Source organism: Alosa sapidissima, chromosome 3 (assembly GCF_018492685.1).
Source record: "Alosa sapidissima isolate fAloSap1 chromosome 3, fAloSap1.pri, whole genome shotgun sequence".
Taxonomy (NCBI): domain Eukaryota; kingdom Metazoa; phylum Chordata; class Actinopteri; order Clupeiformes; family Clupeidae; genus Alosa; species Alosa sapidissima.
The window spans coordinates 24,376,139-24,403,234 of NC_055959.1; the positions used below are offsets into that span (position 1 = coordinate 24,376,139).

The following is a 27,096-nucleotide window of genomic DNA, read 5'->3' on the forward strand; positions in this document are numbered from 1 at the left end:
TCGCAGTGCCTTGTGGGTCATGTCATGCTTTGCTTTCTCATGACGTCTAAGTTAGCCGTGCTCCGGTACAGTAGCTAGCAACGTGTATGAGAATTACATTTTTTTTTTCTTGTTATTAGTTGTAGCCCTTCTTTATTATCGGGCAAGGCATCGTGTAGTCACTGAGTGAAGAGCCACCCTTCATTCTCTCTCTTTTGAAAACAAAAGAGGTAAGTTCGCTAAGGTGCGCGTTTGTATTTTAGCTGTTAGGGCTTACTAGCATTATCGCTAGCTAACGTTATCTAGTTGGCCACCATGCTAGTGGATGGTTTACGTTATTTCAACGTTAGCTACCTAGTAAGTAGCTTTGTGAGCTAGCCAGACAACAGGCATTCCTAATTTTCCATCTATGTTGTAGTTTGAATAAAACACCTAATTAAATTATCTATGGGTGTTTGGTGTTATTTTAAACACCTGAGATGTTATGACAATGACTAGCATGATACATGAGGTGCCCGCTGTAGCTACGTTAACGTTAGTAGATAGAACTAGCCAAAATCGGCCATGTTATTTCAGTTTCCTGGAATAGCTTTTGTTTCGCACGTAATTGTTGTTTGTATAGCTTAGTTTAGTATTAATTTATCGTTCAGTTGACTGTTGCAGTGAGCCTGTTAAGTCTGAAAGTTAATTAGTTGCTACTTGTGAGTTACCAACTAGCTAATGTTAGCTAACTTGTCTTCTTATGAAGTTGCGACAGTCTTCTTTGCTAGCGAACAACACCATAAATCTCACAAGTAGAGGAGATGGATAGCTAACTGAACCTGCTAGCTTTGCGTCCCATATGACGGAGTTCTCCGAGATTACGAGGCCCATTTTCACTGTAAACCATTACCGTGCCAATACGTTGACGAAATATGCATGAAGATTAGCGAGTTAACCAGTTATTGCCAGCCCTCGTTTTACCGTGTCGAACTAATTTTTAGTGAGTTAGCAGATCGACAGTTTTGCGTTGTCTACAGTTGTCAGACTATGGTCATATGCTATTGTTAAAGCATTAATTTATCGTTACCGGGGAACTTCATATTCATGTTAGATGATGTGCGTCACCGAAAATTATAGTCAGCCAGTAGCAGTGAAACATTGTCGATCTGCTTTTGCCATTGGATTTGTTTTACCACCAGCCAATTGTTCATAATCTTACTCAATCACTACTTAGTGATAAGTTTTCGTGAATAATTGCAGTGACTGCTTGAGTAGACGGTAGTAATCGAGGCCTGTGGTGCTTATCTTGCTGCTTTAAATTCAGTGTGTTAATTTACGGTCCTGTAGTAGTAGCTTAATATAATCTTAGTTATGAAATTAGAGATCAAATGGCAGGGTAGTTTTGTTTTTCATGTCAATGTAATTTGGGAGCGAGGTGACTTAAAATTTACGCCTTGAGTCTGCTGAGATTGTTACTGTGACATTCAAAAGTGTTTCAGCTCAGGATCGATTAGGGGAATTATTTTTTTATTATTAAAAAAACAAACAAAACTTGTATTTGTTTGAACCTTGACTGAGCTGCTTTCGAGGGAGAACTGTCATATTGGCAAAACATCAAAAATATGTGTGTGTGTATCTATCTGTCTATCTCAGGAGTCTCTGAAGGCCTGTTTTAGGTGTTATCAAAAGGTTAGATGCCTAATGGTGTTTTCACTTAGTTTGTCCCTTACTTGATGTTGACCTACCTTTTCCTTGCTTCTTCTTTCTCTGCCTTGTTACTGGTTGCACCCCTAAACCTCTCCTTCATTTTCCCTCCTGATCTCATAGAGCAGAGATGTATAACGGGATTGGCCTTACCACGCCGCGTGGTAGTGGCACCAATGGTTACGTGCAGCGGAACCTGTCGAGTGTGCGTGCCAAGCGCCCGCGCGAGGACCGTGGTACGGATGAGAAGGACCGCGAGCGCTTGGAAAGCCAACTGAATCGCCAGCCCAATGCTGAGATTCTCGAGCACCAGCGGAAGAGGCAGCTGGAGGTCAAATGTGCCGAGCTGCAGGACATGATGGAGGAGCAAGGGTAAGGTGTAGTTCCAGTTGTGCCAGATGAAATTATGATGGGGCACTTGTTGCATTGACCCGCAGTTTCCCTCATCACAATTGTATTGGGGTCTTACCTGGTCCAGTCTGATGCTTCTGTAGGCCCTCTGTGAACGTCCAGGTTGTTTAATTATAGATGGTTGCATGTTCAAATAGTGTCCTCCAATAGCTGCATCAAACTCTTGAGTCAGATTGAACATCATATACAGATTGTGTGTCTTACAGCACTCATCCATGTGGGACGTAGCGTAGCTTTGACACTGACCTGTATTACTTCTCTCAGGTACTCCGCTGAAGAGATCGACGAGAAAGTGAACAGTTTCCGTCTGATGTTGCAGGAGCAACTGGAGCCTGCTCCCACTCCCGCAGAACGTCCAAAGTAAGTCCACGGCTATCTTCAGACAACACATTCCAAAGGTTATCAAAGATATCGCACAGACAGTCAGACAGCTGTCTCCAATCTTTACTGTCTAGTCTCTGTCCCTACATTGACTTTTGCATCTTCTCTCCTGTCTTTAGTGTGACTGAGACACATGCGTTGGCCGCAGCCAACCAGCAGAAGAATGACCGGCTGAGGCAGGCCTTCGGCATCGGCTCCGACTACGTGGACGGCTCCTCATTCCACCCCGACCGCAAGGAGCGTGAAAAGGAGAAGAGGGAGCAGGAGAGACTGGAGAGGGAACGTCAGCAGCAGCAGAAGTACCAGTGAGTGAATGAGTTGAAGGAGCTGGTTGAGACTGGGATGGAAGGCAATGAGTTGAAGGAGCTGGTTGAGACTGGGATGAAAGGCAAATAACTGAAAGAGAATATAGAAAATCCTTTTATGGTGTAGGCAGCTCACTCAACCTTTTACATTCTGATTATTGCTTTGAATGGCTTAGAATTGTGATTTGAATTTGAATCCCTTTATCCTGTGTGTTCTAGACTTATAGAACCAGAGGAGTCAGAGGAGTCTGACTCTTCCCCTGAACGCAAACAAAGTCATAAGAAGAAGAAGAAGAGAAACAAGCGCAGAGAAAGGTGAGTGTGGACGGAGGAGAATAAATGGGTGGCAGGCAACTTGTGATTGTTTTGGCGGTTTAGGACTGGATATGAGTTTCTTGTGGTCATATCTTTTATACTGTTATCTGTTTTAGCTCAGAGAGTCCCTCCCCTTCTCCCAAACGTGATAAGAAGAAGGCTCAAAAGAAGAAGAAGAAAAGGTATCTTTTTGCAATTGTACTGTTTTTGTGTTGTTGGGGGCAAAGCCTGTCTGAAAGAGAAACTGTTAATTCACAAACAGAAACTGACAGGCCAACAGTGACCCACTTTAAATTACACCAGCTTCTGTGTTTCTGTTACAACTTCATATTGAGGAGTTCACATTTAGTAACCATACCATTGTTAGGTTGGCACTGATGAAATACATTATTGTTCACTTATCCAACCTTTTCATTATTTCTTAGGGCGGAATCTGAAGAAGACAGTGATAGGTAAGCTACTTGAGCAGAACTCCTACTTGTGCGGTAATATTTCTTGTGTCTTGCGGAGTTAGTCATGTTCCATTGTCATTATTTCTCATCAGTTCCTCCTCCGAGAAGGAAACATCAAAGAAAAAGAGAAAGAGGAAGAAGAGTGAAAATGAGACTCCTCCTCTTCCCAAGACCCGCAAACACCGCAGCGCATCATCCAGCCCTGCTCACAGGTAGTGCTCTCTTGTCTAGTACATTGACCTTTTGATACACCTTTTCCATGTGAACATTAACATGAAACCTGATCTGTCACTGCTGTACTAGTAGTTTGCAATGGATAGTTCCTTTCTTCCTGTTGACTGATGCCATGTCTGTTTGTGATTTTGGTAACCAGCCCATCTCCTGCTCCACTGAGGGAGCGACAGCAGAACCAGCCGGGTCGAAGAGGCGAGGAGGGGCGCAAGGAGCGGTCTCCTGATAGAATGGGGAGAGGTCGCAGCGAGAGGACTCCCCCAAGAAGAGCAGGACGCGAGGTAGGGTCATTGATGCTCTGTCTGCGTTTGTGTTGTCCTCTATGGCAGCCATTAATCCTTGATTGATGTTGTGTAACAATACTCATATCAAGATATATAGTGCTTTGTGAGCCCTGCGCCCAAATTTCTACTATTAGTTTAGTTCAGTAGGATGTTGTTCATTTCATCAGACGAGAGGAAATATGTTAGTCAACAACATTTTTTTTCATGACTAAGACGAGACGATGACGAAACTGCACTAATGTCCTGAAACACTGACTAAGACTATCTTAAGATGCATTATTGTTGACAAAAAAAGACGAGACTAAAATGTTTTGCATGAAATAAAAACTAAGATCTCTCTTCATTTTCATCTACAAAATGATAAGACAGAATATCTAGCTGTTACGTTTTCAAAATATCCCCAACGAGTTTATGCGCAGCAGGTTTTCTGTAGGCTAGTCTACCTGCTGTTGCTGCAACCCTGTTTTTGGCCAGAAAGGAACATGTCTTCCCTCTGAAAGTTGACACAAAATCAAACAATATTTGATCATTTAACTTCAACTGAACAGCGACAGGTTTTGGTAGTCAGCAGACGTTAAAACGGTAGCCTACAGTTATATAGCCAGCGTCAGTCACTCAGCATGTAACATAATAGCGTTAAAGTCATGAATCCTGTAACATATTATAACATTTAACAGCAATGGCTTATTTGAAGATGATCTGCATGGATATATAACCACCCAGAAAAACTTAGAATGTGAGTGATAAAGTTAATTAATTATATGAAACTTTTTAATAGTTATCCATTGCAGCATTGGCTATATTAGACTGTTATGCTAGCTCAGCCTTTAAATATGCTGTTATTTTGGTCATGTGGACTTGATTAAACGGGTAAAGATAATTCATAAACTGCTTATTTCTGAAGCATGACTGAAGCAGTAGCCTATAGGTTCAACAGTGGTGTTTGAGGTTGCTGTGTTAAGTTGTAGTCAGTTTATTTTGACATATGGGAGTTAGCCTAACTGACCTGTAGGCTATAGCACATAAGCCTATTCTGTTCATTTATTAGCATATTTTGTGATTATATAATCAAATGACACTCATGATAACTTGAAATAGAACAGAATATAGGTGATTACGAATGACAAATTTCACGAGACAAATTAGAACAAACTGTTCCGGTAAAAATATTCTTGCCATGTTTAAAATGCTGCACTTTTCCCCTTCATAGCCTATATCTGGCAATTCATTTTTGGATGACTGTAGATAGTTGTATTTTAGCCTATGTCTTTGTAGACAGTAGGCCTAGTCTAGGCTACACCATTAGGCCATTTTTAGAATAAAAGACTTCACAGCTGCTAACGATCATCCTCCACAACCATGAGGATAGGTAGGCTAAACGGTCGTTCGTCGCCTTTTTGCTTCTTATTGTAAAACCAACTGTTGGGGCCTACACAAGTGGTTGGCGTCCCGGTCAATATTTGATATTAAAATTTCAATTTTGAAGCTATTTGTAACTATGTGTAGCCTATGCAACCCGACTGTTGTAGGCTTGCCTACCACCCTGCAGTGCCTTGCCTACCATTCTTGCCTACCACTCTAGTTGTAAACAAACGGTGACGTAACATTAGAACGGAGGTGCAAAACCTTAATATTATATTTTACCACGTGTGCTTGCGGACCACTTGGGATAGCTTACAGACCACCAGTGGTCCCCGGACCACACTTTGAGAAACACTGGTCTGCAAAGATCATGACAGTGGTCTAGTCAAATCTTTTACTTTCTATGGTCAAATCCCAGCCGAGGGAACTGTAGCTTGACTTGCCTGTGCATGTAAACATGCTGACTGACACAAAATCAGAATGAGTAATTATAACAGACGAGTAGCCCTGTGGGGACACACTATTGTTGGAAAATTGAGATGTGTGAAACACTATTTGACTGAAATGGTAATCAGAAATAATTTGTTAGAAAAAAAGACTAAAATTCTTTGACTAAAACTGACTAAGACTAAGATACCTTTAGTTTTCTTTTGACTAAAACTAGACTAAAATGACGAGATTGAACTAACAAAAATGATATTTGAATGACTAAATATAACAGACTAAAAAGGACATTTCGTCACAAGACTAAGACTAAATTAAAAATTGGTGACAAAATTAACACTAGAATATACTGCATATTCTTAGGAGAAATTGGGAAATACTCCTAAGAATATTCAGTATATTCTTTATCACTCTCCATGTCCTTTTTTTCACTCTTTAATGACGTTTATGTTTTCTCCTTGCTTCCTTCCCCCAGAATCCACCCAGACATGTCAGTTCCTCTGATGGAGAGAGGACAGAGAAAGACAGAGGAGGGGACAAGGACCGAGGCAGGGAGAAAAAGACGAGGCACGACGACTCCTCCCCTTCTCGAGATCGAGCTCGTCGGTCCAGGAGTGGGGAGAGGACGAGAGGACGGGAGAAGGAGCAGGAGAAGCAGGACAGAAACAGACACGACTCCTCCTCCCCATCTCCGTCCCCAAAGCGACAGAAGGGCAAGAGTCGTGAAGAGGAGCGTAGGAGACAAGAGGAGGAGGAAAAAAGGAAAGACAAGCCCCAGAGGCGGCGCGACGACTCTTCCGCTTCCCCGGACCGGGAGCCTCCCAGGAGAGGACGGAGCAAAGAGAGGGAGCGAGGGAGCGGAAGAGAGAGGGACGTCACACCTAAGGCCCCGTCTGACCGAGAGAGGGACAGGGAGCGGGGCAGGCCGAGAGAACCACCGAGGGGGAGGGAGAAGGAGAGCCCTCCGCCGCCTAGAGCACGAGAGGGCGACCGCGACCGCGAGAGACAGAGGGACCGCCGCAGCGGCTCTGCGACCCCTCCTAGGCGCTCGCCCATCGCCAACGGCAGACAGAGAGAGAGGGATCGGGAGGAGGAGAGGAAGAACGAGAGGGGCAGGGAGAGGGAGGCTCCCAAAGACCGGGAGCGAGAGAGCGACCGGGAGAAGGAGAGGGGGAGGGAGAAAGAGAAGGAAGACACTCACTTCGGCAGGCAGCGTCCACAGGATCGCACTCCAGAGAGGGACAGCGTGGCAGAGGCCAGGAAGGAGAGAGTTGTAGAGGACAAGAGCAGAAAAGAAAAAGACGTGGAGGAGAAGAAACGAGAGAAAGTAAAAGGGAAGAGTCCTGCGAAGGAAGAGAAGGCAAAGGCCAAGCAGAAGCCGGCGAAGAAGAGCAAAGCCAAAGAGAGCAGCAGTAGTAGCAGCAGCAGCAGCAGCAGTAGTAGCAGCAGCAGCAGCAGCAGCAGTGATAGTAGCAGCAGCAGCAGCGACGATGATAGTGACAGCTCGTCTTCTTCCTCATCCTCCTCCTCTTCGTCGTCGGCCTCCTCTGACGACGGTGAAAAGAAGAAGAAGCAAAAGGCAGCCGAGAAGAAAGGGAAGGAAGCCCCAGCTCCGCCTCAGCCACCCGCTCAAAAGGAGAACGGGACCAGAGAGAGAGTGGACCGAGGGAGGGAGAAGGAACAGCCCCACGTGCCCGCTTGGAAAGGCAGCCCAACTCCTCCTGCGCGTGCGCGTGACCAGAGAGAGGAAAACGTGGACAGGAGAGGCCGCGAGCGCTACAGCCCCACACCGGCAGCCAGGGGCAGGTCTCCACCCTCTCCACCCTGCACGGCCGCGGACAGGGCAGGAGCCAGGCGGCCAGGCCGGGAGGGAGCCCTAGAGCCATACACTCCCACCGAAATGGACAAGCACAATAGGGACCGGGAGAGGGGGAGAGACCGGGAGAGGGACCGGGGGAAGGAGAGGTCCTCGCCTGCAGAGATGGAGAGGCAGAGGGACAGGGGGAAGGAGAGGTCCTCGCCTGCAGAGATGGAGAGGCAGAGGGACAGGGGGAAGGATAGATACTCGCCCGCAAACGCGGACAACCGCAGCCCTCCGCCTGCCCCCCAGAGAGGTCGAGACCGGCCTGATCGCTACTCTCCCACCGAGCCCACTAGAGACCAGAAGGGAGGGCGAGGGGAGGGCGCCGACGCCTACCGGCCCTCCGCTGGGGAGAGTCAAGGGGAGGGGGACAGAGACAGGAGGAGGAGAGGGGTGTCGCCGGACTCCCCCAGAGCAAGGGGCCGGGAGGACGCACGCACCCCGCCTCGGCAGTACCAGGATGGCCCACGTGGCCACTCCCCCAGGAGGGTTTCTCCCGCCCGCTCACCACGCAGAGAACGCAGCAGAGACCGGGAGAGGGACAGAGAGCGGGAGCGAGACAGGGAGAGGCAGAGACAGAGGGAACGTGACAGGGAGAGGGAACGAGAAAGGGAGAGAGACAGGGATAGAGATAGAGACAGGGACAGAGAGCGAGATGCTGACCGTAGCAGAGACAGGCCACCGGTCAGGAGGAGCAGTAGGTCTCGAAGCCCAAGGAGGAACAGCAGCCCCCCCATCAGGTATGTTTGGTGTATGTGTTGTGTACCCCACCAAATAAGCCACAAGGGTCCAAATGCACCATTTTTCTTGGACCTCAGTGAACACTGCTACTGGGCAATGTTTTTAAACTGATTTCCTTTTTTCAGGTCTCGACGTTCTCCATCTCCCCGATACCGACGTAGGAGCAGTCGGTCACTATCAAGAGAACGGGAGCAAGAACGAAATCGAGAGAGACAGCGAGAACAAGAGCAGGAGAGAGAAAAGAGAGGACGTCCCCCTGCCAAAGCCCCTTCCCCACCTAATCATTCGGGATCATCTTCGTCTTCGTCGTCCTCCTCATCCTCCTCCGACTCGGACTCATCTGCCTCCGAGAATGAGGCAGGGAAGGCCGGAACAAAGGAGCAAAGCCGGAAACCCGGCTCCGAAAGGGAGACAGGGATGAGGCAGGAGGAGAGGACAGAACAGGACAGGGAGACTGCTGAGAGGAGAAGGTCCCGGTCTCTGGAGAGACGAGCTCCTTCCAGCCAATCAGATCGCAGGGCACCAGGCAAAGACCCGCCCTCTCCATTCCGGACCCCGGCAGAGAGCAGGGATTCGTCGAGAAGAGGTCGCAGGGGCCAACCTACAGCTCTGGCCCCCCATCAACCAGAGCAGCCAAACACGGCAAAGAATCCAGTAAATGGGCAGCCAGGGATAGAGGAGAAGTTGAAAAAAAGCTGGCAGGGTAGCTCAAGCTCGTCATCATCTTCATCATCTTCGTCCTCCTCATCGTCGTCAGATAGCTCAGACTCAGAGCCTGAGCAAGACAAAGGGTAAGGAGCTTTGGCATAAGTTCACAAACGGTCTTTAACACACTGATAATGCGCGTCTCAATATTTTCTTTTTTTTCTTTTTTCACTTTCAGTGGCGATGCTGCTCCACCTCGTAGGAAGTCATCCTCATCTTCACCAGGCGGTGAGAAGGAGGGTAAAAGGAGGTAACTAGTTTGTTGTTTTTATAGAATAACATGGAGAATAATTGCCAGCCATCCCCAGTAGATACAGTTGCCCCCAGAATTATTGGCACCTCTGCTAAAGTTGACTAAAAAGAAGAATATTAGCTGGTTTGATTTGCATTGAGCTCAGTGAGCATCAAACCAGCTAATAGGCTAACTGAAATGTAAGGTTTTGATTAACAACAAAATCTAAAATATATTTTTATAACTAAAAAACATCGCCATAAGTTATGGGCCAAATTGTTATTTTATATATTGCTATCAGTATAGGCCCAGATTTTATCAATTTAAATAAACTAGTACAAATAATTGACTTTACTGATCCTAATGGTGTTTTTTAAGGGAGGCAGAAGACATACAGTTGCCTAAAAAGAGGAATATAAAATCATCTTTTGGAAATTGATCTTAATGCCTTAAGTAAAAAAAATGAGGAAATATCCAACCTTTAAGGACACCAATTTTCTTTGTGAATGAATAATGTATCACAAAAAAATAAATGTTCTTCCTTAAAATACAGAGGTCATAAGTATTGGCACCCCTATGTTAAATTCCCATAGAGGCAGGCAGATTTTTATTTTTAAAGGCCAGTTATTTCATGGATCCAGGATGCTATGCATCCTGATAAAGTTCCCTTGGCCTTTGGAATTGAAATAGCCCCACATCACACACCCTTCACCATACCTAGAGATTGGCCTCATAACCATAACCTCATAACTAAAGTAAAACTAAAATATTAATGAAATAAAATAACCATGTTCAGGTCTTTCAGGCACAACATTTACCTTGTGCAGAATTGATGCAACATAACAGATTAACATCAGCAGCTGCCATCGGTAAATGTCACATAAATTTGCTGATAACTTATATCAGTCAACAATGCCAATGTTGGCAGATAGTTATTTTTGTAGAAACTCTATTATTAATGTAATCTATTATGTCTTAAAATCATCAGTGCAGTCTGCCTACCTTCTTATCCCCCTTCCTCATTCTAATAATGTACATATTGTTAATATCTAGTTACTCACACTTTAATATGGTTTGTGTACTTTGGTGAGCAATTTTTTCAGAGTAATTCACAACTTTGGAGAGCGGTTACAAATGCCACCATTTTAGGACAAGACATTTCCTTCAATTAGGTGAAGTAAGAGACTCACAAAGTATCTTGGGAAGCGATGCTCATATAATCCTGTGTTTTCCCCATTAGCCCTCATCGGCCTGAAAGGGTACCAGCTGATTCACTACGAGACTCCCGTTCGCTCAGCTATTCTCCTCCAATGAGAATGCGCCGTGGTGCCCCCTCCCCGCCCCACCGAAGGTCAGAAACTTGTTTCCCCATGTCTGTGTGTTTTTGCCTTTATGTTCTAGTACCACAGACACACCCATGCTGATCTCTTTGCTTTTTCTCTTCTTCAGGAGTGGAAGCAGGCGGTCTAGGAGCAGGTCACCCAGCAGTAAGCGGAGGAGATGAGTCCTCTCCTACACGTCGTCTCTTCATTTCGTACCTCTGGAAACTGTTGATGTACTGAGCTGGACTGTGCCACCCAGCCGTTTTAGGGTTGATCGTGGGTGGCAAATAAAGACATTAGGGACTTTCCCCAGTGATATGATGGTTAAATTCACTTTTTTATTATGGTGACACATGTGAAGGGTGTGGGACAACACACACACACTTTTTTTTTTTTCCCTCTGACCCTTCATTGTTATGAATGTAGATATGACTTCAGTAATTTGGCTTTCAGTGAATGGACAATGTGCTGTACCCATGACTGTGACAAACCTTTCTGTTCTCTTTGTGAAAAAATACCGAATTGAGTAATAAAGACTCTTGTGTCTCTTACATGTTTACTTGTTTCCTATTCTTAGTGGTAGATTGTTGACTTTATATTTTGATGTCGGGTGTATTTTCAATAAGTAAAGCTTAATTGCACAGATAAACAATCTGGATATCCCCAAATTCTGTGTTGTGGGTTTAAAGTGTTGTCAAAAAATCATAATGGTTTGGAAGGCATGATTGAAAGAGAATTTGGAAACATTTTGTTTCTATTTTGCGGTTTTAATTGCATTTGTTTTAAGTAGAGTGTTAGGGCTTTTTCTACCTTCAGAATTGTTTTTTATTCTTCTACTTTGTGTTTAACAAAGTTGAAGATTTGTCATCCATTAAATCTCAATTGTTCCTGCCATTTTTTCATTTTCCATATATTGGGTAAAAACACAATCTTACTGCATTTACTCAAAGTACTGACTATATACAACCCCTGTCCAAAAATATGGAATCACCACTCTTGGAAGATGTTCATTCAGCTGTTTTATTTTTTAGAAAAAAGACAAACCACAGATGTGCCTCAAAAATATTTTTTTTGGAATTATTTTGGAGCGATTCCATACATTTTTCCTCAGGATTGAGTGATTCCATATTTTCCTCTACATGATCTAAAACATGAATTGCCTTAAATTACTACAATCTTTGCAGATTTGTTGGAGCTATGTTTCACAAAGCCAGAATGTTCATCTGTTATAGAAAAAAAATTGAGGCACCTCTCTCTTTAAAAAAAAAAAATAATAAAACAGCTGAATGAACATCCTCCAAGAGTGGTGATTCCATACATTTTGACAGGGGTTGTTTAAGGGTTTCAAGCCACTGATCAAGAATGTTTAGAGGGATCAGTTGTTCCAAGTAGTACCGAAGACGTCAATTCCCACAATTCAAAGTAGCCACTTCCGCCTGCGTAGAATTTGGGCGACAGCGTTTGAATAGAGTTGTTGGATTGCCCTGATTGCGCTAGAGGATTTTTTAAATAGACAAAAGTGTCCATAAAACAAAAACAAGCAACAGTAATCGCAGCCATGGGGCCCATAGAGGTACATTTTCATCTTAAAATAGTGAAAGACTGCCATTTATTTGTTGAGACGACTTATTCTCCACGGGGATCCTTGTCGTGTGGTGAACAGCGTTAATCATGAAGTGCCCTATGGAAGTACCTAACGTTAACTAATGTTAAGCGCTTGCTGTATTGTTTGAAAATGTCGATTGCTAGCCTCAATGCAAGTGTTACTTTGAAACGATGAATGGTCACAGTGTGCTAGGTTTGTTGTGTACATAATAGAGTTTACGTCCATGTTGTGTCTATAAACTAAAGCCACAGGGATGCTGTTATAATGGCTGACTAGGTTGAACTTTTTCTTCTAGTAAACACCAATGAACATGCTTTCTATACACAGCTTCTCCACATGTCGGTCTTCTCCCAGAGCTTCTCTCCCTGCGGACGTTTCTTGGCAGTAGGGAACAACTACGGAGAGATTGCTTTGTTTAGGTACTGCGATGACGCTTAAAGTTTGGTTTAATTTCTTTCGTCTGCTAGTAGCAGCCAAAGTCAGGCAGATTGTCAGATGTAGACCTAATGAAAGCTTCTAATGGTTCCTCTGATTTGTTTTATGCAGTCTATCAGCTGCTCTCAGTCCAGAGGCCACAGACCTCAGTCAGAAACCAGTCCTCACTTTCACAGGTGAGTCTCAAACCACCCACCACCATGTCAATATGCTACTGCATAAGCTATTTTGTAGTTGTCTTGTGACTTATCTAATCCATCACTATGACCCATTTTCTTCATCCTATGGTCCTTTGTGCCAGCTCATGAGGGTCCAGTGTTTTCCCTGCTTTCCACGGATAGCCAGCTTTTGAGTGCAGGGAATGGCGAGATCAGTGGCTGGAACTGGTGTGAACTCATCAAAAGGGTAGGTCTGGACTTGTACTATGGAGAGTATTCTTCAAAATCACCTTGTAAGAGAATACACTGCACAAAGTGTCTGTCCATGTGAAGTGTCTCTTTAATAAAAGTGAGTGTTTTCAGTGTCTAAATGGACAATTTTGTACTTGATCTGTGTTGAGTATGTGTCTTCACATTATTTCACACAATCTTATTTCAAGGGAACATACTAGATAAGGACACTTTTGGTGTCATGATTTTTGCACAAATGGGTGTAAAGTATATTACTAGCCTCAATTCGCACTTTACTTGGATAGTCCACCTACAAAGACTTTAGAGATGGTTACTGAACATCACCATAACATACTCTGTAAATGTTATACAGATGGTTACTGAACATCACCATAACATACTCTGTAAATGTTATACAACCCCAAATCAGAAAAAGTTGGAACGTTGTGTAAAATGTAAATAAAAACAGAATGTAATAATCTGCAAATCTTTTAAACTCATATTTAGTTGCAAAAAGGACACATGTCCTATATCAAATGTTATAAAATGACAAATTTGACTATTTCATGAAAAATATATGTTCATTTTGAATTCGATACCAGCAACATGTTTTTCAAAAAAAGTTGGGACTGGGTGTAACAAAATGCTGGAAAATTTGTGAAAAGTAATGATAAAGTAAAGAAAAGGAGGAATGTTTTACAACTAATTACGGTAACTAGCAACACGATTGGGTATGAAAAAGAGCATCCCAGAGAGGCAGGGTCTCTTAGAAGTAAAGATGTAGGGATATTCATTACTCTGCGAAAACCTATGTGCACAAATGAAACAATGTAATTTAATTCTTAATATGAAATTGTGAAGTATTTGGGGAGTTCTAATGGACATAATATTGTTAAAACATTCAGAGAATCCAGAGTAATCTTTGCAAACAAGGGAACAAGCTGAAAAACGAATTGGATGGCCGTGGTCTTTTGGACCTCAGATGGCACTAAATCAAAACCAGACCTGTTTCCAGACCTGTCATTGAATGGGCTCAGGAAAACCTCTGATAACCATTGTCTATGTGCACAGTTTGATACTCAATTTGAAAACTGCAGCCAAAATTGTAACAGTAAAACAGCCTTCCTTGCAATGACTACATTGTGATCACTACAGCCTATAGGGACTGATATGGCTTTTGAGTAAGGAGTTCTGTTTATGTAGATGTGGTCAAGGCAAGAGGACGTTATGATACCTTTGTTGTTAAAACTTACTCTAGTCGGCTGATTTACCATCTGTTGTATATCACATATTGGCTGTATTCATGAGCTTCTGCTTTAAGGGACAGTTGGGTAATAGCCAGTCTACATTCAGGATGATGAAGAGGTGAAGCAGCACAGTGGTAAACATTCCCTGTCCCAACTTTTATGAAACATGTTGCGGGCATCAAATGCAAAATGAAATAGTCCGATTTTTCATTTTCAACATTTGTTATGTTGTCTATGTCTGTTGTCTCTCTATCTTTTTGCTGCTAAATATGGATTTACGAGACTTTTATATTATCACATTCTGTTTTCTTTTGTATTTTACACATCCCAACTTTTTCTGATTAGGAGTTGTAATCTGACATCAGATTATTGTAGTTCCTTTCAGTATGACACTGATTTTGTAATGGTGAAACCGGATGAATAATAGTGGAAAGTTGCCTTAACCCCCCTCTCTCTCTAGAACACAAAAGCTGTATGGACAAGAAGGCCTAACTACAAGTAAGATTATACTCAATGTAGTTGTACCGAAAGTTGTGTATACTATATACAGGGCTATCAAGTCTCATACATTAAATGTCAGATGCATGCAATGGACAGATCTCAAACAACCTCACACCACACATGCCTTTTCTCAGGCTAACATCTTCACTTGACCCACATATCAGGGCCGAATTGTTTTAACTGACAAGCATTGGATAAACAATGGATTTTACTAGGCGGCGCAGACAAAAATAGAATGGAATCGTAATCAACGCGTTAGCAGCGGCAAAGTTTGACACTGGTGTGCGGGGTTGTATTGAAAATAATGAAATGTAATGTAATTGAATGTCAAGTGGAAGGCCCGCACACACATCAGCATCAATGTGTAGAGAGCTTTAGTCCCACTAACCAAATGAAAGTAGATTTTTCCCTCAAAGGGCAAAACTTGACAGCCCTGTATAAGATAGATTACCTTTTCTATATTAATAGCCTACATAATACTATAAAATAAAAAATTCATGTTCATGATATGGTATACTGAAAAATAATACATGTTTCATGTGCTGTAATGTTATTTTGTTTTCTTCTTTCCAGAACCAGTCTAGAGATTCCTGAAATCAATGCTATGGTGCTCAGTCCAAAAGTGAGTAGAGGGGACTGCCCTAGCTTAGTGGGTAGCCATGTGTTGAACTACATACTCTTACATTTATCAAGCAGTAGTCAAGGGAGAACATAAAGTGGCTGTCAATATGCCATGTTCAACTTAAAACACTGCTGGGGATTGGTGTAAAGTACTACTCTGGAAACCAGAGTGATGCTCATTACTTATGTTCCTTGTATCGTGGGGCGCCAATCACATCGGTGTATCTGATATAGGCGGGCCATAGGCGAGCTAAACAGATGATGACAACGTTGCACCGTCGGAAAATCCCGAATCAGTCAGTAAACATTGGTTATAGTGTTATTCAATTTAGTGAAGTCCGGAATCAGTCAGTAAACATTGGTCGTAGTGTTATCCAATTGCGTGCAGTGAGATTTTCAAATGCATGCTTGGTGTCGCCCCTCGAGTTGGGCCAATACATTGGTCATGGCCAGACCCTTAATCTTTCTAGATTTCCAGGGTCTGGATTTCCAGGCTAGTAAAATGCCAGGTTTGAAAGAAAACAATGCCTTCTGTCTCCCTCCTCTTCGTCACTTTTTCACTCTCATCCCCCTCTTTCTTCTCGCTTTCCAGGACAACAGCTTGATTGTTGGAGGAGGAGACAATAACATTCACATCATGGACCTGGAGAGTGGCATCTTCAAGGTCTGAATGCAAGTTTCTCTTCTAATATTCATTGGGATTTTTTAAAATGGTGTTGATTACTAATATCTTAGCGCACCACTCAACCTCCCTTGCTTATACACACACACTTGCCCCCACTCCACTCTGATTGTGATTCTTAGTGTGTTGATATGTCAGCTGACCGTGTATCACAGCTGACTTTATTGTGCCCCACACCCCCATCCAGTTGGTGTTGCAGGGCCACAGTGACTACATCCACTGCCTGACAGTGAGGGAGAGGGAGGGAGAAATCCTGTCTGGAGGGGAGGATGGTGCAGTGCGGATATGGGGTACTTTACAAGCCTGGCCTGCTGATTTTTTAAAAATATACTCTGTTATGCCAGCTCACTAGTCTAGTGCACACTGTTAACTAACTAAACACCATCTCCTATCAGATTCCAGGACAGCACAGTCAGTACACTGTATCGAAGTTCACAAATATCAGGTACGATTACTTTGTTGGATCATTGGATGATAATGATGTGGATGAAGAGTCTCACAGTAACCATGATGAATTACTTAGAGGCTTAAGATGAACCATGGATGATGATTGCTGTTTCATGTTGTGTGATTGTAACAATGCCAGGGGATCATAAACAATCACCCTAGAACAGAGACCAACTTTGTGTGTGTGTGTGTGTGTATGTGTCCCCCGGCCTGTGTGCTATGACAGGAATGTGCCCGCCCCCAGCTTGGCAGATGGATCAGCTGCCTGACCACAGACTCCGACTGGATGGTGAGACGAGAGGGGGTGGGGTGGTTGTCTACTGTGTACATGACAGGCTGGCTCTGTTCATGTGATGGGGGAGTTGGGGGGGGGGGGGGGTCGGTCAGAGTATCAGAAGGGTTTGTGTGGACATGCTTCCAAGCATGGACAAGATTACATCTCAACACGTATATTCTTGTTTAAAATCTTTTTTATCAGTCCCCTGTGGATTTTTGACATTCCTGTGCATGGAAAAGGACTCCCATGAGTACTGTTTTGTGACTACAAATTGATCAAATCCTGATAAAGCATTGATAAAATTGAGATTAAAATCAAGAGTGAGTAGGTTTGCTGCTTGCTTGGTACGTTTCCCCTCTTTCATCTTCTCTCTCTCTCCTTCTTCACTTCAGCTCTGCGGAGGCGGGCCGTCTCTCTCTCTCTGGCACCTGCGCTCCATGTCTCCCACATCAGTCTTCCCCATTGCCGGTTGCCAACGTCAGGCCATGTTTTACCAGGACCTAGTGAGTAGTTATCTTCGTACTATTTCACACCAGTGGAAAATATGCCTTACCATTATCTTAACCTCAAACTATTTACCATGCACCTGACTAAGAAACATTGATGGTCCTATAGGTTTTGTGCATGTTTTTGTGGATATAGTTCACCCTTGTGCTCCCTCATTGTCTCAGATTTTATCAGTCGGTGAGGGCCCTTATCTGTACCATTGTTTATTGGGAGGCCAAATCAAAGCTCAGATTCCCTGCACCTCTCCATCTCTGAACACCCTGGCTCTGAATGTTCACCCCTCTGAGCCCCGGGTGAGTTCGTTTGTTATGTCTGTCGCTGTCAATTTCAGACTGCTGTCACGTTCCATTGTTGAGTACTCACGTTATGGCTCATGACTGAAAACTCATATCTCATTACAGGTTATGACGCTAGGGGGCAGCAGTGACCATATTGATGTTTTCACCAACTTGTCCTACAGAGCTTTCTCCTTGTCTTTCTAAGATCATGTGCGTCTTTATACCTCAGTCTTTTCTCTCAAACATGACGCTCAGCTTTTGGAAATTGATTTTAATTGTGAATTCACCGTGACCTATTTTTATATGTAATAAAGTACTTTTGTTTTCAGAGTCTTGTGTGTCATATTGTAGACCTGCACAAATCTTGATGTCTGGCCAAAGAAATAAAGACTGAGTATTTTTTATTTATTTAGATTGGTAATATTGATATGGTAATTACAACATATTCCCTTCTTCCTGCGAATAGAGAACATATGATTTTGATTTCTTATGGGACCTTTTGTACAGCTTTCAAGAAGACTGCTATTTAACATGCATTGGTAGCTTAAGTATTCCTGCTTAAAGGGCTGAAACTGGATCAAGGCAACTTTCTAAACGGAAATGGTTGACCGGGAGCCTAAAGTTTGCGATAATACTGGGATTCTTAGAGCACACGAGGGCGTATTTCCGGCCGTTAACGATAATCCTGATGGATTGCTGGTAAAAACGTGTTCATACCGATATTGTGGAGATCACTGCTCTAGGTCATAGTTTATGGTTATGGATACGCTTTTGGACATCCAAAGCGTAAAGTTTAGCCTAAATAGACTAGGCTACGACACCGCATGAAAAAAAGTCAATGCCGTTTGGGAGTCCTATAAACTCTGCAACAGGCGGGGGTTAAGAAAGCCAGGGGAGGGGTTGGGAAGAACCCATGCCATGAAGATGGTGACTCAACACTCAGGTGCGGCGGCCAGAGGCGGTGCCCGGTGAGCCAGTGGTCATTCCAAGGCTGCGCACTTTCTTAAGACTTGATCCCAGGAGCCTAGTCCTTGGAAGTGGACACAATCGACGCTACGTGGTCGATAGGAAAACAAAATCAGCGATTGTGCAAACCCTGGTATCTTGGAACCACGACGCCCTCAAAGTAGGTAGGCTATAGTTTGCCATCTTAACATTTCGGTAACAATGTTTATTGTGATTCCGCATTCTTTCTTCATTGATTAATCGGCGCGTGCTGTCAGACTGGCTTACTGACATACTTACTGATTTACGGGTCTGGCTACAAAGGTAAGAGGATCGGTTCAGCTCCAAGGCAAGAATGATTAGGCCTTAGCTAGTAGCAGGTTACGGTAACGCCGCTAGCGCTTGATTGAATACTTGTTTACTTCAGTTGAAAATCAAAACACCGCGTAGCTCACAGAAATTCTCTGGCCTAGGTTGGTCAGCATTTTACTGATGCAATCAATGACTTACGGTAGGCTAATATCACAAATGATTTTGTTGCATAGATGGGCTGTGTTTAGCCCACTGTAACGAGACGAAGATAGACTAGGCCCACTGATTGTCGTTAACAAGTCAGTAAGTTTTCTTTTAACAAAACTGATTACCTTTTTGGCAGTCTGTAGGCTAGAAGTCATGGGCTACTGTCGGTTTCACTTCCATTTATTTTTTTTTTGAAATCGGGCGTAGTTCATCATCCCAGCCTCTCTTTTTGAGACTTCCCCTTGCAAGTTGGATAACACGTAGCTTTCACTTTTTCATTGTGTCTTGTATTTTGGATGTTTTCTGCCGATTGACTGAAAGTAACGAGACGTGTCTGTTATGAGAGGTAGGCCTACGTCCAGCTCTATATTTTGTATGGTGATGTGAATTTCTCTGTATGTTCAACCATTGGTGGTTGCTTACCTATCCCGCTTGTGAGTTCAGTCGTTAAATACATTAGGTGTGGTCCGTCTGCTTCAGCTATATTTAATGATTGAAGGAAGGGAGATGGGGCACGCAGCGCGCCCAGCGATGGAAAAGTTAAAATTAGAAGTGCAGCTGTTGTTCCAGGGAACAGTGCACGGGCACCGAGACCGACAGAAGGCATACAGCGAAAAAATGTCCCATTTAAGAAATTGTGAATAACTCAAGCGGATCATTCCTTAACCTGCTTTGACTTCTTGCTGTTAACTTCCCATACGTGCATCTCCTCTGCAGGTCTGTTTTGGACAAGGACGCCAGCATGACTCTTCACCTCACATGAAGGACGTAGGGAGGTCTTTAACCTGTAGAGGAGCTGGGCACCACCATGGACACTACGAAGAGGATGTTGCTGTTGTGACTGAATGCCTCTCCCAATGTCAGATATGTCAAGATGAAATTTGGTGAGACAGAGAAACAGGCAGTAGCCAGCATTGTTTACCTAATTGTTTTCCAAGGAGTCTTCACAGGAACATTCTGAGCATTCCCCTGCCTCACATAGGTGAATAAACATGAGCTTCCACTGATGCCGACTGGCTGTTGACCTCGGTTCAACCAATTTGACTCTACTGGCCTAGTCCCCTCTGTTCATGCCATCAGCAATAGGAGGACCCTGATGTGAACTGCATGTCAACATTGCACACAGGATCAGTAACTCACAAAGTCTAGAAAGACTTTCTACACCAGATTGAGGGGAGAAAGTCAACCTGGAGCAAGCTGGAACATGCCTGCATAATATTGGATTCTTGCATTAATGTAGGAATGAACTGCAGCTCAAGACTTCAGTATTACCTGCAGATCTGTAAAAGATGATATCTGAATTAACTTAGGACAAACTTCACAATTGTCGGTCATTTCTCACTGGATGGATGTTTGAACTGGTATCGTACGGGAACCTATGTTCTGGGTCTAGCAGGGATGATGAACTACCCTTTTTTACAGATGAATTCTGATGGACCCACCTGCCCATCATATTGATGTTCTAGAGGACACTGACAGAATAACGTGAAATCAGGCCAGAATTTGCATTTAACCAGGAAGGACAGCACTGCACAATGGCTGGGAAGGACTATCATCATCTCTTCAAACTGCTCATCATTGGAGACTCAAGTTAGTAGTGTTTTTTATCTGTTTTATTTCTCTTCTGCTTGTCTTTCATGTCTGTGTACAAATTGGTACTGTTTATAAGCCTGGCACAAATTCTGGAATACTATACATGTTGTGGTTAGATCTACATACTATTGAAATTTTGGTGTCTTCTAACGTAAGACATCCAAAGCCATTTTCCTTAATTCCATTAGTTCTCCTCTCTGATCTGTTGTTAACCTCTGTAGTTGGTCATGAGGAGTGTATCGGGTCACTGCCACCATATAGATGTCCCTTGCTTTGTCCTCCCTCTGTCAAGTGTAGCAATATTGGTATTGGAGATTGGTTAAGCCTTAGCTTGTTTTGCATAACAAATCCCACCGGAAACTCAAGTCATGCAAAGGGGAAGTCGAAAGGGCTGCTATGAGGCCAGCGATTCCATTTACTCCACTGTTGCACTTCTATTTCCTGGCCAAAAACTGGTGGGGCCATTTTCCTTCTACAGCTCAAATGTGATAGGAATTGCCTCACACTTTCTCTTTCCAGTAAATGTAGCTTGTACAGAGAATAGAGGACTTTTGAAAACAATGTAGTCCTTATTGACATGTACTTTTTTTCATGGCCACTTTCAACTACTGTATGATGTATTCCTAGACCATGTCAGACATCATGCATCACTTCACACTTTATTTGTAGAGTTCCACTCAGACTTGCTATTCTCCCTGCTTGCACCTTCCTGTTGATGGGTTTGGTTAGATCACTCTCCACTTTCATTTTGCTGCATGGATGTAGATATCAGCTTCAATGCAGGTTGAACGTCTCTCTTACATCATGGACATTTCTCTTGGTCACAGATGTGGGGAAGAGCAGTCTGCTTTTGCGGTTTGCGGACAACTCCTTCTCGGGTAAGCAACCTCTGTCCTATGTGTGTCTGAGCAATAGTGTAGAGTTTGTTGGTAATGGGAGTGTACTGTGACTGATTATTGTACAGGGTGTGGTTACAGCATTTCTTGGATAGAAAAACCCTGCTCGCCATGTAAAAGCAAACATGATTTCATGACGTAAACGGTTATTGTCTGTGTGCACTTTGAATCTAGTAGACACTATCCCCCAAACTAATACACATTATTAAGTGTAGTCTGGGAAACAGCAGCCCATATGTTCTTTGCACCTAGAGTGAATGTTGGGTAGAGACTTAATCAGCCCTGAAGATATCCTCCTTTTACAGGAAAGAAATGGTACAGTATTGTCATCAAGATGTTGGAACAAATAGGAGAGGATTTCATTTGACTTTGACTTTGTTCGTCCTGTGTTAGATGATAGTGTTGCCAGAGGGATTGAATGACACAAGATCTAGTAGAATTGTTTTGAATGGTCCTGTCTGAATCACTAGATGGACCACCACATTTGTGTTTAATTAGTGGATCACTGTTAACAGGTTGTACCCCATTTACTATAAATCTCATTTACTCATATCACTGCCTTAGGCAGTATTTAAGGTGTCTTATCAGTATGCAGGAAGACATGTACCTTATTCTCTAATCCAATGTTGTAAAACCATTCAGTAACATGTGAGGTAGTTTACTGTAGGTTATGTTGCCCATGAATGCTGTAGCAGCCTGCTGTGTTGTTGCTGGGGAAGGTGGAGTTCTGTCCTCTGAGACTACTGCTGTGGTCACATGAATGACCCATCCCACCACTCTCCATGTGTCACTGAAGCTTCTTCAAAACTCAGCCCAGAAGCTTTGGATCATGGAGCATGGATTACAACTGTGCAAATATCAGCCTAATTAATGTCCATCGGGCCTTGCTGGCCTTCTGTTACTCAAAAGCCTTGACTATCAGCTATTTAATATTCAGTTTTATTGCTATACTGTTATGAAGGATGAGGCCCAGACCTGTAAACTGTTGGACACCTTTAAATGTTGTAGAATGTAGATCATTTCAGGTTGTATGTAGAGGCTGTGAGTTTTCCCAGTTCAAGCATACATAGCAACATCATTTAGATCATGGTATGTCCTGACATTGCTTTCTGCAGGCAGCTACATCACTACGATTGGAGTGGACTTTAAGATCCGCACCGTAGAAATTGACGGGGAACGTGTCAAGTTACAGATCTGGGATACAGCTGGACAAGAACGATTTCGGACCATCACCTCCACGTAATCAAACAAATAACAATCCCTAAAGTAGTAAACCGTTAACCATCAGGTGTAGACATACTGATGAAAGTGAAGTCAACACACAAATGCAGATATACATTTACAACATATCCATACCTATGTGTTGGTAGTAAAGTATAGACTTTAGGTTATCGTTACAACACATATGAAGTATTGGTAAGCCAGCAGTAAGCTGATGTCAGCAGGAGCTCATTTTTATAGACCTCTACCAGGATGTGTATACATGGGTATGTTGACATTACTAATGCCTTCATCCTGTTTTTTTTGTGTTGACTATCCCTCTGTCTGTCTCTCTCTTGTTCTCCCAGGTATTACAGGAACACCCATGGCGTTATTATTGTGTATGACGTCACAAATCCAGAGTCGTTTGTAAATGTCAAGAGGTGGCTGAACGAGATCTCCCAAAACTGTGATAATGTTTGCAAGATCATGGGTAGGTTTCTGTTTATGTGCTGCATAACATTCATATCGGCGACTATCCACACCCTCCCCCATCTTCAACCGACAAAGCTTTCTGCATGCCATATGAGCTGCTCTGTGGCTAGGTGCCAGGCAGGGTGTCATGTTATACTAGTAGTTGATAGCTCTTTGTCCAGAATAGGTCTCCATGGTATACACTATAAGAGCATGTATTTATTCAGATGTAATTTTAAGGATTGTTATATCTACTGTATGTGTTCCAAGTACAACTTTCCATGCTGTATTGCCATGGCACACCAGTTCCTCATTCCAAACATCTCTATGGTAGTGATGAGACCTTGGGTTTCTGTGACATTCTAGACATTCATTTTCATGTTTAAAAGGACTGCATGACTGCAGAAGATGCATAAAACATGTCCTACAGGTAAAACAGCCATAGTTTTAGCGCAGTTGTGTCCGTATTTTAGAATGAAATTAACCAACAGAGCCCAGAGTGTTTTGCTTTTGCAAATGCGGTGGAAAACTGTCAACAGTTTTGTATATCATACTTGCCGAGTCATTTACATGACTCATGTGAAATCTATAACTCATGTAAAATGTATAACTACTCTTGATCTCCCTTGCCAGTTGGGAACAAGAATGATGACCCCTCCAAGAAGCAAGTGGAAAGCAGTGATGCTCTACGCTTTGGCGAGTCTGTGGGGGTCAGGGTGTTTGAAACAAGTGCCAAGGAGAACATTAACGTCGAGGAGGTGAGCGTCATGGAGTGACACATGTTTGCATGGCTTTTGACGAATGCATTCAGCCAGTCCATATTGGTCAGCCGTGAGCATGTGGAAACTGCTCCGTTCTAAATATGAAAGCAAAACCACACAGTGTCCGCATAATCAGTGCAGTTTGTGCTTAGAAAATGATACTTCACTTCTCAGTTATACCACAAGGCCAGTTCAAGGCCTTTTGAAATGATTACAGCAGTGTGTTGTTAGAAGACTACACTAGTGGCTTCATGACTTTTGATTGCTTTGTTGCTATATTTGTGTGGGCCTGTGCCTGTGTCTGGTGCTGTGCGTTCCTGATGTGTCTATGTCTGTGCGCTCCTGGTGTTCTTCCTGCACAGATGTTCATGGCGTTCACTCACATGGTCCTGCGGGCCAAGAAGCAGAGCCAGAGCCGGGCGGAGCGCGAACGTGAGCGAGAGAAGGACACGGTCAACATCAACTCCCACCGGGACCGAGAGAGACGGAAGAGAGGGAAGAAGTGCTGCTGAGGAAGGGAGAGATGCAGCATCGTGTGGCCCAGTATGAAAGACAAACCTATAACATTGCACTGACCGAGCTATCGGAGGGGGGAAAACTACTGCTAAGTGCCGAAATGTCACACTTGTGTTCTGCTTTTTATGTCTGTCTGTCTTGTCTTTTTTTAACTGAAAGGGAACCATGTCCCGTTATGTCTCATTGTCATTTAATTGTCTAACCAGCGAGGGCTGTTAACAGGTTTTAAGTGTTCTGCTGTGATGACCTAGTGAATTGTCAGTTTTATTTTTTAATAAATAAAAACTGTCATTTTGACCGCTACAGACGGTTAAAATGAGATGTCAAGTAACGCATTAGCAATAAATGAATCCTTCTAACATGGTCTCCAATTATATCCTTCATTTCCTGTCGTCCAATTACATCTTTCTTTTTTCTATTACGGGTTATTTTCATCTAGTAAAGTAACATCATGTAGGAATTCTGCTTTTTGTCAATTTTTAACATACTGGTACCCAATTTGGTAACGCTATGGGAGTACCCAATTTGTCTAAAACCCAACTAAAAGGGTGATTGATTTACCCTAAGGAGAATGGAATCTATGTGGCAACAAAATGAGTTTGAAGCCAGTGAATTAAGGTAAAGGAAATACATTGTATTGTATTGATATAAAATACTGATTTTGAACCACACAGACCCATGTGTCTGTAAGGATTGTATTGTCCCATTATCTGTGTCCTGAGTTCCATATGGAGAGACCTGGGTGCCTACCCAAGTCAATGTGTTCCTATTTGTGCATTCATTTGCAGTTAACAAAATACAAAGGTCATGTTTCAATTCTGATCATTAGTACCTAGTGTCTGTATTGCTGTCTCCTCACTGACTACCACTGAGAGGAAAGGATGTACAGGTGAAGCTCAAAAAATTAGAATATCGTGGAAAAGTCCATTGCCTTGACAAGACAGAGATTGAAGGCTCAGGAAACCATTGCCGGTGTTTTGACTTAATTCACTGATTAGAGCTCTTCTCAGGTTGACATTTCTGTATTATACATTCTTTATGGTAATTTTGAGTTGAAAAACAATCAAGATTAAAACAAAAAAAAGGCTTGAAATATTTAATTATATGTGTAATGGATCTAAATTATAAGACCGTTTCACTTTTTGAAATAAATTACAGGAAAAAAAAAAATCCATGATATTCAAATTTTTGGAGATGCACCTGTTAGTTATCTAAGCAAAGAACTGGATAATGTAGCATCTTGGGAAATATTCTCTTGGCTCATATCGTAAAAAGGCACCTTGTAAAGCAGAAATGACGGCAATCCACACAAACAACATAATTCATGTGTACGTTTATTGGATGCAAGTCTGATAAAAGGTAAGCAGGGAGGAACATCTTTCTGTGTGTGTGTTCCTCCCCTTGACCTTTGTCAGAGCACAGTCGTCTCCGGTCCGGTCTCCATTCTCCTCTGGTGCGAGTCACGTGGGGCACCGCGGTGAGGCCCACCACCAGCACCACCACCACTACCGTGGCTCTGGTGGCTGCCACTGCCCCTGCCTCTGCCCCTGTAGCCCCTGTGATGGTGCGGGCCTCTCGTAGGGTCTCTCGGTTCTCCTTCTCGGAAGTTCCTGTCCTGCCACTGGCCGAGCGGTTGCCCCTGGTGATGCGGGCCGAGCGGTTGCCCCTGGTGATGTGGGCGTTGCCTCCTGCCATGCTGCCAGTAGCCGCGCCCGCGTGGCCTTTCTGTCGGCGCCGTCTGCCTGTGGGCCTTGACGTCCTCTGTAGTGGACTCCGTGGGTTGTAGTACTGGGTCACTGGTGAGACATACTTTTGAATTGCCTGCCTCTGTAGATTCCGGACCTTTAATGGCTACAAGCTTGCCCTCATTGGTGGTTTTCACTTCCTGTTCCTCTGGGTCACCACAGCTACCTGTATCCACATACGTTCCATTCAAAACCATCGTGTCACCCCTCACATGGTTATGCTTCTCAGAAGCAAGGGAGAGCTTAGTGAAATCCGGCATGGCCTCCGGTATCCCAGCATGCACCTGGCCACCTCTTCCCCTCCTGCCTCCTTTGTTGTGACCCCGTCCTCTCCTGCCGTAGTGGCCTCTCCGGCTCCCGTGGCCTGGGTACTGGGGGATGCTGGGCTGGGGGATGCTGGGCTGAGAGATGGGTGCTGGGGTCTCTAGTGGGGTGGGAGGAAGATCAGAGGTGCCACTGGTGGGATCGCAGGTCTCAGAGGGGCCCTGTGGTAGATGAGCAAAATATTTAATATTAGCTGCTATGTGGTCAATAGAGGAAAGAAATGCCAGGCAGAATACAATGGTGCGAGTCTCACCTCATTAATATGTATCAGGAACCTGTTGGACTCCACCTCAGGGTCAATGATCCCGCCCCTCTGACGCTGACGTTCCCAAATCCTCTTCAGTTCTACCCATTTTTGCCGAAAGTCTGCTCCAACTGCTCCAGCCGTCTGCATTGTAAACAAGTGATAAAGACACACCAGG

The 27,096-nt window shown here is 43.6% G+C and overlaps 4 protein-coding genes across 9 annotated transcripts in view; 3 read left to right on the forward strand and 1 right to left on the reverse strand.

The window, feature by feature from the left end:
* Positions 1-11,262, forward strand: srrm2 (serine/arginine repetitive matrix 2). 2 transcript variants are annotated; one of them, XM_042084930.1, is made up of 14 exons: positions 1-209; positions 1,789-2,037; positions 2,341-2,436; positions 2,577-2,762; positions 2,982-3,077; positions 3,194-3,259; positions 3,503-3,529; positions 3,622-3,741; positions 3,903-4,041; positions 6,326-8,451; positions 8,578-9,243; positions 9,336-9,407; positions 10,630-10,740; positions 10,839-11,262. In XM_042084930.1, the coding sequence occupies exons 2-14, from the start codon at positions 1,796-1,798 to the stop codon at positions 10,891-10,893; spliced, it is 4,002 nt and encodes a 1,333-aa protein (XP_041940864.1). In that variant the 5' UTR covers positions 1-209; positions 1,789-1,795; the 3' UTR covers positions 10,894-11,262. The 2 variants fall into 2 exon arrangements, with proteins under 2 accessions (XP_041940864.1, XP_041940865.1); XM_042084931.1 differs by lacking the exon at positions 1-209 and adding an exon at positions 1,592-1,650.
* rnf25 (ring finger protein 25) overlaps positions 6,637-27,096 on the reverse strand; it is a 26,200-nt gene continuing 5,740 nt past the window's right edge. For 2 of the 3 annotated variants that reach the window (XM_042084934.1, XM_042084932.1), the window contains exons 9-10: positions 26,928-27,062; positions 25,938-26,835 (exon numbers count right to left, since the gene is read on the reverse strand). In XM_042084934.1, coding sequence (XP_041940868.1) covers positions 26,017-26,835; positions 26,928-27,062 — 954 coding nt within the window. In that variant the 3' untranslated portion in view covers positions 25,938-26,016. Of the gene's footprint in view, positions 6,651-25,937; positions 26,836-26,927; positions 27,063-27,096 lie in introns of those variants that run through there. The other variant, XM_042084933.1, reaches the window with a different exon arrangement.
* Positions 12,124-18,032, forward strand: thoc6 (THO complex 6). Its single transcript, XM_042084935.1, has 13 exons — positions 12,124-12,284; positions 12,645-12,736; positions 12,864-12,928; positions 13,054-13,157; positions 14,849-14,886; positions 15,463-15,511; positions 16,103-16,174; positions 16,380-16,482; positions 16,588-16,637; positions 16,866-16,928; positions 17,309-17,419; positions 17,588-17,716; positions 17,825-18,032. Exons 1-13 carry the CDS (start codon positions 12,270-12,272, stop codon positions 17,903-17,905), a joined length of 972 nt encoding a protein of 323 aa, XP_041940869.1. The 5' UTR covers positions 12,124-12,269; the 3' UTR covers positions 17,906-18,032.
* On the forward strand, positions 18,408-24,964 carry si:dkey-16l2.16 (ras-related protein Rab-35). 3 transcript variants are annotated; one of them, XM_042084939.1, is made up of 8 exons: positions 18,408-18,827; positions 19,883-20,049; positions 20,588-20,755; positions 21,586-21,636; positions 22,770-22,893; positions 23,223-23,347; positions 23,962-24,086; positions 24,452-24,964. In XM_042084939.1, exons 3-8 carry the CDS (start codon positions 20,701-20,703, stop codon positions 24,599-24,601), a joined length of 630 nt encoding a protein of 209 aa, XP_041940873.1. In that variant the 5' UTR covers positions 18,408-18,827; positions 19,883-20,049; positions 20,588-20,700; the 3' UTR covers positions 24,602-24,964. The 3 variants fall into 3 exon arrangements, with proteins under 3 accessions (XP_041940873.1, XP_041940871.1, XP_041940872.1); XM_042084937.1 differs by having other exon boundaries at positions 19,883-20,755; XM_042084938.1 differs by lacking the exon at positions 18,408-18,827 and adding an exon at positions 19,397-19,511 and having other exon boundaries at positions 19,883-20,755.

Bases quoted from the DNA above. Each gene is read 5' to 3' on its own strand.
- srrm2 (XM_042084930.1), top strand. From the start codon at position 1,796: ATGTATAACGGGATTGGCCTTACCACGCCGCGTGGTAGTGGCACCAAT. The intron at 2,763-2,981 runs GTGAGTGAATGA...TGTGTGTTCTAG, and splicing joins CAGCAGCAGCAGAAGTACCA to ACTTATAGAACCAGAGGAGT. The intron at 9,408-10,629 runs GTAACTAGTTTG...TTTCCCCATTAG, and splicing joins GAGAAGGAGGGTAAAAGGAG to CCCTCATCGGCCTGAAAGGG.
- thoc6 (XM_042084935.1), top strand. The intron at 12,929-13,053 runs GTGAGTCTCAAA...CCTTTGTGCCAG, and splicing joins ACCAGTCCTCACTTTCACAG to CTCATGAGGGTCCAGTGTTT. The intron at 16,175-16,379 runs GTCTGAATGCAA...ACCCCCATCCAG, and splicing joins TGGAGAGTGGCATCTTCAAG to TTGGTGTTGCAGGGCCACAG.
- si:dkey-16l2.16 (XM_042084937.1), top strand. From the start codon at position 20,701: ATGGCTGGGAAGGACTATCATCATCTCTTCAAACTGCTCATCATTGGA. The intron at 22,894-23,222 runs GTAATCAAACAA...TTGTTCTCCCAG, and splicing joins TTTCGGACCATCACCTCCAC to GTATTACAGGAACACCCATG. The intron at 24,087-24,451 runs GTGAGCGTCATG...CTTCCTGCACAG, and splicing joins AGAACATTAACGTCGAGGAG to ATGTTCATGGCGTTCACTCA.